The sequence below is a fragment of the Citrus sinensis genome, chromosome 1, assembly GCF_022201045.2.
Source record: "Citrus sinensis cultivar Valencia sweet orange chromosome 1, DVS_A1.0, whole genome shotgun sequence".
NCBI lineage: Eukaryota > Viridiplantae > Streptophyta > Magnoliopsida > Sapindales > Rutaceae > Citrus > Citrus sinensis.
In genome coordinates this window covers 24,130,683-24,144,594 of record NC_068556.1, presented here as the reverse complement: position 1 = coordinate 24,144,594, position 13,912 = coordinate 24,130,683, and the positions used below count along the sequence as shown (strand labels likewise).

At 33.7% G+C, this 13,912-nt stretch overlaps 2 protein-coding genes and 2 non-coding genes across 4 annotated transcripts; 2 read left to right on the top strand and 2 right to left on the bottom strand.

The window, feature by feature from the left end:
* Positions 1 to 184: 184 nt before the first annotated feature.
* LOC102615552 (calcium-binding protein CP1) lies at positions 185 to 1,097 on the bottom strand. The gene has a single exon (XM_006488767.4). It carries the CDS (start codon positions 956 to 958, stop codon positions 458 to 460), a length of 501 nt encoding a protein of 166 aa, XP_006488830.1. The 5' UTR covers positions 959 to 1,097; the 3' UTR covers positions 185 to 457.
* Positions 1,098 to 5,735: 4,638 nt separating this feature from the next.
* On the top strand, positions 5,736 to 5,810 carry LOC112495708 (small nucleolar RNA R66). Its single transcript, XR_003062037.1, has one exon. It is a non-coding gene; the product is annotated as a small nucleolar RNA R66 (small nucleolar RNA).
* A 90-nt stretch (positions 5,811 to 5,900) lies between these two features.
* LOC112495717 (small nucleolar RNA snoR118) lies at positions 5,901 to 5,989 on the top strand. Its single transcript, XR_003062046.1, has one exon. It is a non-coding gene; the product is annotated as a small nucleolar RNA snoR118 (small nucleolar RNA).
* Positions 5,990 to 6,341: 352 nt separating this feature from the next.
* Positions 6,342 to 11,779, bottom strand: LOC102615853 (uncharacterized). Its single transcript, XM_006488768.4, has 16 exons — positions 11,356 to 11,779; positions 11,060 to 11,254; positions 10,766 to 10,840; positions 10,513 to 10,680; positions 10,176 to 10,339; positions 9,691 to 9,909; positions 9,409 to 9,535; positions 8,893 to 9,081; positions 8,713 to 8,799; positions 8,388 to 8,545; positions 8,053 to 8,172; positions 7,724 to 7,949; positions 7,459 to 7,518; positions 7,202 to 7,375; positions 7,000 to 7,109; positions 6,342 to 6,883 (listed from the first exon to the last, which is right to left on the bottom strand). The coding sequence occupies exons 1-16, from the start codon at positions 11,554 to 11,556 to the stop codon at positions 6,718 to 6,720; spliced, it is 2,439 nt and encodes an 812-aa protein (XP_006488831.1). The 5' UTR covers positions 11,557 to 11,779; the 3' UTR covers positions 6,342 to 6,717.
* Between the last annotated feature and the right edge of the window lie 2,133 nt (positions 11,780 to 13,912).

The window sequence follows — 13,912 nt, the reverse complement described above, 5'->3', positions numbered from 1 at the left end:
TGTTCTGGAATATTCAATAATTGAATGCAGAGAAGAGAATATAAATACCAAATGTCTGGAGCATCCAGCAAATTGATTCTCACTTGGGGAGAATTTAATTCTTAAACAATCCCAGGTCGTCCCGTTAAAGATAGCTGCGTTGTCTGATCTGGAATATTCTCGACATTACGTCAGAGGAAGAAAATTAAAGAAGCAAAAATTGGTCGTCTGTACCTTCTATATTAAATTTTGTATCATTTTCGGCACATTTGCATATCATTATTAATTATTATTCGAGCTCACGACGACACTACCTAGCATTTGTGTCATACATTCCGCTTAAACAAACAAAATGAACTTATAATGACCTAATAAATTAATTATTCCATAAATAAATTTCCTTTTTTTTTCCCCAAGCAAAATTGAGCAGCACATAAAAATCGAGAGGAAAATTCAAAACATTCAAAGCAGTTGACTATCAGGCAACAGTATCAACGGCCAAAATCTTGAGCAAGCCATCGAAAGAAACGCCGTCAGTCTCATCCCCGCCGCCCAATCTAATCATGGCCTTGATATCGTCATCAGTAGCAGCAAAACCAGCGCACTTCATGTAACTCTTCAAATCATCGTGGCTCAATCTCCCATCACCGTCCTTATCCATGACCTTAAACACATCCTCCATTAGCCCACCTCCACCGTTAGATTTAGATTTTGAGTTCGCTTTTCCGTATTCAAGATCGAGAACACGTTCAAACTCATCGTACTCAACGTAACCGTCCTTGTTAAAATCCGCAACGGATATCATGTTGCCAATAACATCGTCATCGTCTTCAGAGGCGCGGCGTCCTGCGTAAAACGCTCGTAAATCGTCGCGGCTTATCTTCCCGTCGCGGTCGGCGTCGATGACGTCGAATGCTGGCTTGAGACGCGACGGCTTCGCCGCGTCACGTGGCCTCAGGGCGGTACCGGTCGGGCACATTTTGTATGTGGTTGTGTTGTGTGTTTATTTTTCTCAAGGGAAGAGATAATACAAATTTACAAAAGAAAGACAAATTTTGAGGGATCAGGGGAAGTGGTTGTTGTGGTTTATTGCCAATTTTTGAGGAAGCTGAAGAGCTGAATTTTGGTTATATATAGGCGCGAGCGGTGAGGCGCGGCCGCGTGTGGGCTCGTTCCTGCCTTTCGGGGCACGTATATTTTGGAGTAATATCATCTGGGCCCCCTTAGGATTTGAGTTTTATTAAGTAATGTGAGAAATAATTTGTTCGATGTTATCAAATACATCTGGATCTCTCTTACTACATATATTAATATTTAATATTATACTATAATTAAATTACTAAATTTTGAGCATCAAAGTTTTATATTATAGAACTCGATATTAAAGGGTATTCGTGTATTTTGGTCAAGTCAGGTGATAAAATACTATTTTTTATTTTAAATATGAAATTAATTTAAGTTTCTTTAAAAGAATAATTTTTTTTTTGATAAAGAATTTTATATATAAGATAGTAAGATACATATCGACTTTATTATTCTAGATTTAAAATCTATAATCAATAAATTCTCTGACCATGCTATAATTATTTCAAATTGCTAGATTGTTTGTAATATCAGTAGATAGTAATATAATTTTAAAATTAAAAAAAAAATCATATAGACGTGTTCACATAACTAAAATGTCATGCTCTTATTTTAGAGTTTATATAAAACTATAGGGAGACAAATGTTATTATTGTAAACATGAGTTGCATTAATTGGTAATTGGTTGACTAGATTTTCTCTTTGACGGGTGGGATGGGTTTTCGTTGATGATACGTAGGTGGTGACGTAATTGGTCCAAGAGGTCGGCGCGGGGCATGGACCTGCGGGATTCGAAACGCCTTGAAATTATTGGTACTTGTTTTAACTTTTTAGTATGTGGTTTATATAAACGGAGAGGAGGAAAAAGAAGGGAGTGTGATTCAGACTGCGCAGAGCGAGGACTTGACCGGTAGGGGTGTTTAAAATTCAATTTGATCCGTTCAATTTATCTAATTTATAGAAATTTGATTTGTTTAAATATGATTTGTAGATTGATAGATTGGATTGAATTAAAAATTTAATAATCTGTAATCGATGGATTGGATATGAATCTATTTTTATAAATTCGTAAAATCTGCGAATCCGAAAAAAATAAAAAGTATTTATTTAATTAAAAATAAAACTTATAAACATGGCATTAGTACTTACTAGTAAATAAATAAGTTAAAATATAGTTACATTAACACTAAATTATATCTTATCTGATAATAATAAAAAATAATTAATTAAATAAATATAGCTTCTTAAATAGTTAATTTCCATATATTAATCTAAACAAATTAGATTTTTTCTTTTTAATGTGTTATATTTTGAAACTTTAAATGTATTTTTTTGCTTTATTTAAATAATTTATTTATTTAAATCTTATTTAATTTTAAATTTGATCGGTAGTAAAATTATTTTTATATTAAATTTATTTATTTAGTTAGTTCGTGCATTAGACATAATTAAAAATTTTTAGTCTGTAAACCAATCTACAAAATAGTGGATTGAATATGAATTGGGTCAAATCCGTATCCAATCCGCAGAAGTATGAATTGAATTTGTATTAAATTTCATCAATCCGTGGATTGGATTGGATTAAAAATTTATAATCTGTAAAATCGTGGATCAGATATGGATTGATATCCAATCCGTAAAATTCGATCCGCGAACACCCCTACAGACCGGTAAGTTTTGTTGGTTTGTTTATTAGTTTTGCTTTCAGAAAGTTGAGTGATGGTAGCGAAACTCCTCCAACTTAACTAAAACGACTTTGTGGAAAACAATGTTCAAACTCATAAATGGCGACACTGTTACACATGGGTGGCTTTAAGTATAGGCAAACAAGGCGGTCGCCTAAGGCCTCAGTTTTTTGGTATTAATAATAATTCTCTAGTTAATAAAATCTTTTAAAAAAAATTATATGTGTGGTAGAAAAGCCTATTAGACATATCTCTAATTAATAATTATCCTATAATTATTAATAATTATTTTTTATAAAAAAAACCTATAATTGGTTATCTTATTGTTAAATAGATATGATTAATAATATTCTCTAACCATTAATTTATTCATTATTAGTTTTTCTAATAAAAATAAGTAATTTTTTTTATCTTTTCAACTTCTTAAAAAAGCTCAATTATTCAACATTGGAATCTTTGACTTTGAGTATTCCTTTTAATTTCTACTAAAAATCTTATAATCTAGAAAATTATAGATGAAAAATTTCTTGTTCTCTTCTCGACAATGAAGATTATTACATGCATTAATTCATTCAAAAAAGAAAGAGAAAAAATTAGTTACTTGAAATACAAAGTCCATATCCATTATCTAACCATCAATTCATGATTTTAACTTTTTATATGCTACCATTCTAAATATTCTATTTGAAAATAGTATTGTTCTGATTTATTCGTTTGCTTCTTTTTGTATAATTTATAATGGTAAATTTTAGATTTTGTTTTTGAAAATTTTTAGAATCTTTTTGATTATTTGTTGAAATTTAAGAATTAAAACTGAAATGGATTTTCAGTTCTTTATTGTTTCATTGAGTATTGAAATTATTAAATAAAAAGAGGCCTCATAAAAAAAAGAAAAAGTTCGCCTAAGGCCCCTAATACTGTAAAGCCGACCCTGCTGTTACGCAGTGTTGCTTGCTAAATTTTGAACGTGTCTATATTTAGGTGAAACGTGAATAAGTTTAAATGTGTATCTCTAAATAATATGTTTTTTTCAATATTTAAATTCAAGTGTTGAGTTATTTTTTTCTTATAAAAAAATTTATTTATTGTTTTAAAAGAAAACATCTAAAATATGATCTTCTAACATATATACTTTTATAAATATAATGAATACTTATATTTATTTATTAAACACTCGACAAGTTATAAATAAATTATTTTATTAAAAAAATTATAACATGTACCTTACAAAGTTTGATATATATATATATATATATATATATATAACACATGTATTTTTTGACGTTAATATATGATATTTATAATGATTTTGTTATACATATGATTTTTTTTTGTTAATTATGTAAGCCAACCAATAATTGTTTAATCATTTGGATTAACATTAATGTGTTAAATAATATTCAAAATCTATTGTAAAAATAGTAATTGTCAAAATAAAGGTATAGACCTGTTATAATACGCAGTCACCTAAAGTCCTATTATGTTTAAAATTTTCGTTCACATTAAAAAAAAAGAGAAAATAATAGTTGAATATCCTACCTGGCAAAGACAAGGGAAGCTGATAAATAAAATAAAATAAATTTATATTGCAAAAGTATTTATAAGAGAGAATATTAAAATTTCATTGCAACGTTTTTTGCCAGTTAAATAAAAGATAAAATATTTAATTTTTTCTATTCAAACCTAATATATCTTATAATCATATATAAGTTATAAAAAATAAATAAGCTAAAAATATTAAGTATTTAAAAATAATTAAAATTCAAACTTCAGAAAAAAAAAAAAAAAAACTTTAACTAGTGTGATTTTAGTGGGCAGTTTCCATAAAAGTCGTTCCTTTGACTACTCAGAAAAATTGTTAGACCAATTCTAAGAAAATGAATCCAATCATCTACTCTACTGAGTATATTACTAGTTATGCATGATATATGCATCCATTTATTATGTTTAATTTTATCAACGATTAATCTTTGAAAAAATAAAGCCCAAAGGCAACATGAGTAAAAAATTTGAATCCAAATCTCAAAATACTTTTAAATTCTGAGGATGATGAGTAATGGACTGAAGATTTATCTTAGTTCCTTAATCACAAAGAATTACAAACTCGTGTTATGTTAGTTGCTTTGTCAAAAACTTGTGTAGTGGCATAGTTAACATATAATCCAATTACCATAGCAACTGCTGCTCTGCTCTGGTTTGGTGGTGAAGATTGAAACCATTAAAAAAGGTTTAATGAAGGTGGGGGGAGGCAAAAAAATCAACGATCATGGTGAGGAGTGCCTCTCAACCATTTATAAGATGTTATAATTTTTTCAACCGATATTGTAAATGTAATTTTATTCTTCCAACTTTAGAATTGGATTCCTACGAATGAGTATGAAGTATCTTTTTAGTATAGATCATAATCTCATCCCTTCATACTAATTGTGTGAAAAAAGATAAACATATATTGGGCTTCGTTGAGATTTGCTTGCTCCGACAATAAAAGGCCGGACTCAACATTTGGGTTTAGCTTGCAGCCCTTAAGAATGTACAGGTTATTTTGAAATAATCGACAGGACAAAGAATCTTTTTGGTAATTTGCCATGACCCACAACTCTTAAAACCCTAATTTTCCAATATAAACTCTTCAAACTTCCCTCTTGCGCTTGCAGAACATCCGTTATAATTCTCTCTCAATTATTTCTTTCTTTCTTTTGTGTTTATGATTTGAATGGGTGGTTTTTTTTTCATTTGATAAATAAGCGATGCCTCTTGTAGGATCCTTGTTTATCTTATCACTGTAGATTGATTTCGGGATTCTTTTATATTTTTTCAATGAAGAGGCTTATATTTACCGCAGGAATGTTGAGTCGCTTCGCCTTTGCATTTTCTTTATATGGGCGCAGTGAATAAAGTACTGCTAAATATTTTTCAGCGTCAAAAACTTAAAAACAGTTTTGTGTGTGTGTGTGTGTGTTTTTTTTTTAAATTTTTTATATGTGGGGTTCCGATGATGGCATGAAATCTTTGAGACCTGATTCTTTAATTTGATGACAACTGTAAGCATTACACGCTGAGGTCCCCAATTGTGAATTTTTTTTTTTGGGAATTTGTGAAATTGATTGATTTGAATCACATTTTTAATGAATTTTGAAATGAATGATGTTCTGAGTAGATGATGAGTATGCACTGGGCTCTGAGCGGTTCAATTAACTGCTTAATTTGATGCACATTGCAGCCTAGAAAGCTATGCCTGATATTTTGATGTTTCAATTGTAAATGTCTAATTGCTAATGCGTCTTATGTGTGAAAAGTGTGGATTTTTTTACAGTTTTATCATATAAAATGTCGAATTTCCTGTGCCTTGAGCTTGTTTTTTGTTTGTAACTCGAAATTTTGGAGTATGTTTTACAATAATGAGATTACGGTTATCCAATAATGACGTCAGCTTCAAATGCTTTTCAATTTTAATGTCCAACTGCATGAATTCGCGATGACTGAGCATTTTTACGGATGGCCTGAGCCGTGGAACTTCAGAATGAGTGTTAATCCAACGCGTGATGTCATTGGTCATTGACAAACACAACAAATGAAAGAACACAAAAGCTAAAATTATTTGTAAAACACCATCAATATCATCTATATTAATATTAAGGAGATACCATAAACATCATTAAGAGGCCTTGTCGATAGTTATTGCTCATGCATGATATCTCAACGGGAAATTTTGTGCCCTAAACATCCATGACAATGATCTGCTGGCTATTTTTGCCGATAATTAATGTAAGTTCGACAACCTATAATCAGCTACAGTTGCAACAATTACTGGGCCAATCAGTAATTACTGACTAGTAATCTACAAAAAGCGAGGATGTATTCAATTGCCTTTTGCACTTTCAAAACTAATATTTCTATCCGGATGCCTTTCTTCCATGGAATTCCGTCTTGAAAGATCTGTTATTTCTATGCTGTCATTTGTGTTTTAAGATCAGCGGACGGGAGATGAAAAGAAAATGACAACGAAATATACGAGAAAACCGGCGATAAGAATTCCTCCATAAACGAAAGTTTGAGAAGAGTGTACAGGGTATTTGTACTCGATCTCGCAGCACTTCATTTTTTCCCTTTCAGTGACCAATACACGATCTACGTACCTGCATCCGGACATTCAGATATTGTCAGAAAAACAATACCATTTACAACTAAATGATTCTTCAGATTCACAAATATCAAATTTTCTACGCATAAGAAATGTGGCACAATAACTTACTGCTCTGTGAATATGGAGCTTTGAAGAATCTCAGAACTATTTAAATGTGCGTCTTGTAACCGGTGATCATATAACAAAGATGACAGATCAACAAGCTGCTCCTCAAGGCTCTGTATTTAAACAAACAAAAAACGACACATTATAATCCAAGAAGATTAAATGGCACAGAGCAGTTAATAAGGAAAGGAAAGGGGTCACTTACATCCAAGTATTTCTCCAATCGTTCAATCAATTCATGTGGGTAAGGTTCAGGCAGATTAGTTGTTTTCTTATAAAACTTCTCCAACCATAGCTCGGTGCTGGACTTGTTCTTCTGACCTTTTACAGGTTCACCAAGAGGGGTTTTCAAATATTCTGCAGCAAAAGATTGGACAGCCTGCAAAAGAATAGTAAGGATTCTGTAAGCAAAAAGACATTACCATATATATATATCAGATCCTAAAATGGAGACTGAATCACCTCTGATGTATCACGAATTCTTCGAAGTGCAGAATCCACACGTGCATAAATTGTGTTTCTCTGCCAGGAATAATCAAAGTAAATTTAGATGCCCATTATTGAATTAAGAATCTATTATGACCAAACAAGAACCAAAGCTTCTCAATTAAATCATGGTACATACATAAACATAATTAATTGTCAGTAAGTAATCTCAATGCGCCATTGGTCTCTGAGTCCTATATTTTTCATATTTCCAGTACTTAATGGAATGAAGTTGACTTACCAATGCAACGTCCTGAAGCATTTGACTGATTTGAGAAGTATTAGAGAATGGTCCAAATGGATGGCAACCAGTTGCCCAGAGCCAGTCTACAACTGGCCTTTCATGCACATGAGAAGCCTTTTGATATGGAGCACTCAACCCACCTACAGCTGAAGCAAGCCCTGCCAATACGTGGCGTTGTGCTTGTGACGGAAAGGCATGCCTTCTCTCTGTTTCAGAGACGTAACTGTTCAAAGCATTTGAATTAATCAAGGAAACGTTATTCAAACCAAATTTAAGTTTAAGACATAAGCACTGCAAATATATAGAAAAAAATTAGTGTCACTCACCTCAGAGGTATCTTTTCACTTTGATGCTGAAGTACAATGACAACGTCATTGCTTGTCCATACAAGGCTTTCATCCTCCATCAGAAGGTGTGGATCCACATCAGCCAATGAAAGCACAAATCTGCAAAATAAGAGCTGAACAAGTTCAAATATATGTTGCATCAATCGTTCTTTCGCCCTGTCCAGAGCAACACCAAAAGAAGCAAGATTTGTAAAAATAACTAAAAAATCTTTAGCTCTGTTCGCACAGAATAATGGAAAATTCCAAAAGTTGTCAGACATTGCATCATGCAACTTGTTTGTAATTGTTAATGCAAGAGCAGATGGCATGCTTACACAGGAATAACTCGAGTCCCATAGGTCCGGTACACATCCCCTTCTTTCTTTGGCATTTTCTTTTTCTTGTCCTTCCCATGTTTAGAACCATAAGTAGCCCAAAGAGGTTTATGCTTTAGAATCGAATCACTTGAACCATCTGATTCATCCGTCCAGTGCTGTAAGATGGTACAATTGACTTTAGGGCCATCAAGACATAAACAGAGGAGAAACCACTAGAAGCACTATTTACTTCTGTATGCAAAGCATAGAGAAGATTCATGGTGTAGGCCAGCATAAGATAATCTAGAAATTCCACAAAATTAATTGTAGTAGTGAAACAGACCTGGCGGAGGAAAAATTTACTTGAAAGAGATGGATCAGCCACTTCGAGTAAACCAGCAGCCAGTACATCGGCAGACCGTTCCATTTCCTGCAATAAAGATTTTCAAGGATTGATCAACAAGCATGCTAATGTGCAAAATCATACTTTTCAAACAGCAACAAAAATTAAAAGGAAACTCACTTCTTTAAGAATGGCGCCATCCAAGTATGTCTTTGTGTGAACATGAAAACGTCCATCCTTTTTAGTTTCTTGGACAGAATGCCCACGCATAGCTTTTGACACAGCAATAGCCAACTTTTCATGACGATGTAATGGATGTAAACCCCCAATAATCACTACTTCTTGCCCATCATGAACAAGCTTCTTCACCTGGAAAAAAGATAATAAATAAATAAAAGAAAGAAAAGTTCATGTAGCCCTCATCTTCCCTGGCAGCCAATTATTAAGCCTGAAATTTATCCAGCACAAATCCACAAAGCCTTGATCTCTACTAACGTTAATTAAAGGGATAAAAGTGATTCATCTTCACTGTTGTCATCAAATCCAACCAGGTCATTACTCCAAACAATTTCAAATTATGATACGAAACAACAAAGGAGTTACCTATGGCAAAGCCACCTAAAACTGCATTATAGACAGCCCAGAAAACTAAACTCACAAGATAACATACAAATTTTTTGATATTAAGTAACTCACCTCTCTCTCAATTGCTTCAATATCTATCGAGTAATTATGGCCTTTCTCCATAATATTGTATCGGTTATGGTTTTGGAGGATAATAATTGGAATAAGCAACCTTGTTGTCATATCAACAGTTTCAAACCTGAGTTAAATGAGGATTGAAAACAAGATTAGGCTCTGCAGGCATTTAAGTCAATATTGGCTTGATGTCAAAATTAAGCCAATGCCCTAGCTGATACAGCTTGAAATAACTGTTAAGTCAAACAATCCGTAAGTGAGATTACAGTGTTAGATTACCTAACATCTGGAGCAATCACATGCTCAACTGTTGTTGATATCAAACTGGAAAGTTGTCCAACAAAAATATCATGAGTAATTTGACTGTTCAAAGGAGCCAAACCACCTGGAAACATCACATTCCGAATCCGTGGCAGCGTTCTATGACTGACACTTCCCTCTTCGGTTTCAATTTTTCCATATGTACAAGGGCCTGCTGAGAGGTCGATCACAACAAATCTGAACAGTGTGGCAGAAAAATCAGACTTTTAGCTACCAGACAGAGGGAAGAGGGAATCACTAAATATGTCTTCAAAAATAAAAAAGAAACAGACTCTGATCACAGCTAAGAGAACAACAGGCTGCATTAGGTATAATTATAAATATATAATCATCAGCAGGATTCAAACATCTATAGTTAATTTTCTGCTGTAGGACAGATCCAACTATAATAGCTTGTGAAAGGTCATTATTAAAACCTATCAAACAAGTAATGCCAAATGTACCTGCCAGATGCAAGCCAAACTTGAGATGCTCCACCTCCATTGTACCGATAACGATACATATAATCTCCCTCTTGTCTTTTCATATCCTCTTCAGTCAGCTGGGAAACTTTATCAAACATTAAACTCTCGAGATCAATTTCCTTATTCCTAGGGTCCATCCTGACCTGGAAAAAAAAAAAAAGAATGATGGCAGATCAATAGGAAAGACTATTAAAGACAGAAATAAGGTAGAAATAGTTTACAAACTAGAAGCATGGAGAAAGAAAATTTAGCACCAGATGAAAAGTGTGGGGGAAGAGTGATGATAATATCAATGGACTTCAATTGTAATCCATACCTTATCAAAGTTGATGATGAATATTGCGTTGGGCACAGGTCTATCCATCTCCATAGCAGAATATCCACCACCTTCCATGTCAAATATATAGGAATATAGCCTCTGAAACATATGCTCCACAGCTGTTGCTTCTACGTCAAATGAAGGTACCTCTCTTCCATAATCAGCCTAACATATACACTTATATTCAGTACTTCAACTGTAGATAATTGATAGAAAAACTTAAACAATAAGCATAAATCATGCCAATCACCTCTCGAGCAGTCCCTGAAGGAACCATGGCCTCTTTCAATGCCTTTTCAAGTGATATCAATTCAGGCTGCCCGGCCTGCATTCATAATCTAATATGAGAACAAATTATAAAAACGGAGGCAACAGCGCAAGAACACATTCTTCTACTATTTGAAATGTGATTGATCATTTAACCTTGTAATAAAACCACAATCTTCAATTACAATGAAATTATACTACATATTTGACCTAAATTTACAAGAGTTGCCATTATTACAGAGGAAAAGGCATGATTAAAGTGTAAATAGTTGCTTACAGGATAGACATTATAGACAATATGATGCTCGATATCGAGAGGCTCGCCAGTCTCTTGACACGACGGCCTGTAAGTCGAAAAGCTAACTCTCAGAAACTCCTCCAATTTGTGAGGATCCATGACGTACCTATAGCCGCCATCGCCATTGAAACCAATCAGCACTATATTCACCTCCAATGGAACCTGAAACGGAACCTGAACCAAAAAGAAAAAACGACCACCGAGTTCTATAACTAAATGAACGGAAGTGTTAAGAAAAAAAAAAAATTGCAATTGTAAAATGCAGTTGAACTAACCTCGGCACGTGAGTGCAGCATGTGGCGGACGTCGGATCGGACGCTGTCTCTGACATCGAGAAAGGCGCCGTGGTGCCAGAGAGGGTGGCCGGGTTCACGACGGAAGGCTTCTCGAGCAGACTCGGATTGGAAAACGAGTTGACTCAGTGTGAGAATCAACGCGTGTGATAGTAGTAATATGAACCTTTGATTTGGTTTCATTGCTGAGCCTGAGAGCTCGATTTGCCGGGTTCGATTTATTTCTGCTCTTAATTTTTTGAATTTGTTTTTGTTATAAACTAGACTCGCGATCAGTGATTTGGCTTTGGCATGGTTGATGAAATGAGGTGTCCATGGCTTCACCCGTCGTCCTTTCGAATAGGGGAGGGTAAATACGGGTTTGGATCGGGTTCAGGTCATTTCGGTTGGGATTTGGATTAATGAGATTGAATAAAAATCATTCCAGTTCAATCTGAATTTATAGTTAGATTCGATTTTTTTTTTTTTTTTATATACTGATATATTACAATTATAACTCTACTGATATTTTCACAATCGAATATTTCGAACAACAATCCTCACTTTAATATGGATGAAAATCATACTCTATCCCAAAGTATGAGTTAAATAAATATCTATCAAAAGAGAGTTGATGCCCAATAAATTGTTGGGACTTAAACTCATGCACCCAAAGTTATTGGGCGCATGAGTTACTAATGGGTTACAAGTCCATTAGATCAGAATATAATTAAATAATATTAGATCAAAATAAATTTTGATAGGCTACTATGCATGCGTTTGTATAAATTATTACTGAGTAAAACAAATGCACAAGGCAAGTAAAGCAAATTATCAGTATTATAATGCTTTTCAAATTTAAAATAACAATCACACATTGCAAATAATAGTTATAATGTCACATCACAATCACTCATTGCATGATTTATACAATCTAATGACCAATAATATAGTGAAAATTTAAAATTAATTATTTAATATAATATTAATATACCATGAAAAAAGTTACCATATTTGGGTCTAAGAAGATGGTTGTTGAGAATTATTAGGTCTTGTCCTAGTGGCTAGAGCCACTTTCTCATACTTGTGAGGGAAGTGATTCGAGCCCCCGCAGACGCATTGTAGAGGTTTAATTTAAATTTCTTTCCTCAAAATTTGAGTGAAGGCAGTCTTTCTCCTATGAGAGGAGTTGACGTCCCTCGAATATTTGAGAGGGTTTGAGAGGGTTAAAATTTGAACGGTGTCATATCAAAATTAATGTAAACTGGTCTCAGTAATTATATGATTGTAAATATCACGGGCAATAATCTCCTTTAAAAAGAAGAAGGTGGTTGTTGAGGTGCAGCAAGCTGAAGCAGCAATCATGGTGCTTGGCGAAGCAAGTTGCACCAACTGACGAGGTGGAGTAGAGCAATAATCTCCTCAAAAAAAAGAAAAAAAAAGAAGGTGGTTCTTGAGGTGGAGCAAGCTGAAGCAGCAGTCATGGTGCCCGGCGGAGCAAGTTGCACCAACTGACGAGGTGGAGTAGATTTGCTGCATCAGCGCATCGTGTTGGCCTGACTTCTCACTACAGCAATAGCTTGCGTTGGCCTATTGCAGTTTGTGTGTGCCTGTGGTTGTGTCAGTGACTCAGTGGCTCAGAGCTATTAACTGAGTGTGTGCCGCTGTGTCCCATGTGGCGTGAGCTTTGAGCTCTTTGTATGTGGTGTGACGTGTGAGGCTGTGAGCTCTATGTGTGGGATCTTAAGCTAGCTATTTGATTTAGGACTTTAAATTTTAGTTTTTTAATTCAATTTTTTTTTTGTTAATTGTGTCATTATCCAACCTAATCGGATTTAAGATCGAATCGAATTTAATCCGATCAGATCATTGTACAAAATCCTGCTCGATTGGACTTGGGTCTTCATCTACATCTAATCCGAAATCAAATTTTTCGGGTCGGGTCGGGTTAAATGCCGACCCTAGTGTCGAATTTGAGAGGAAGACAAGACAATAATACAGTATGACTAGTGGATTGTTAGCGAATAAAATTTACAAAAATTCCCGTGGTTTTGTGACTAATTACGTTCTAACACTGGACAGAGTTAGGTTGGGCCGAATTTCATATCATTGTTATATAAATGTACATATGTATGCATACTCTTCGACACTTCTCTTATGTTGTGTTTATTTTATGGAGTGGGAGTGAAGAGTGTAGATTCCTGCCACTCCAGTGTTTACTTCAATATTTCGTGGGCCTCATATATTTTTAGAGTGGGGAGTGCGAGTGGGACTCCCATGGGGAGAGGTGAGAGTGGGAATCTATTCCCACCACTTTCTTTTCTACCTTTTTTTTCAATTATATTTAATATTTAATTTAATAAAATAAATTATATTATATTTATTTAAATAATATTATTATATTTAACTAAATAATAATTTACATTGATTATAAGTTAAAATTGCTTTAAAATAATATTATTATATTAATAGATTAATAGAGAATTAATAAATATTACTATACACTATCTTCATTTGAAAATATAATATTATAATATTTATTTTAAAAATAATAGCACTA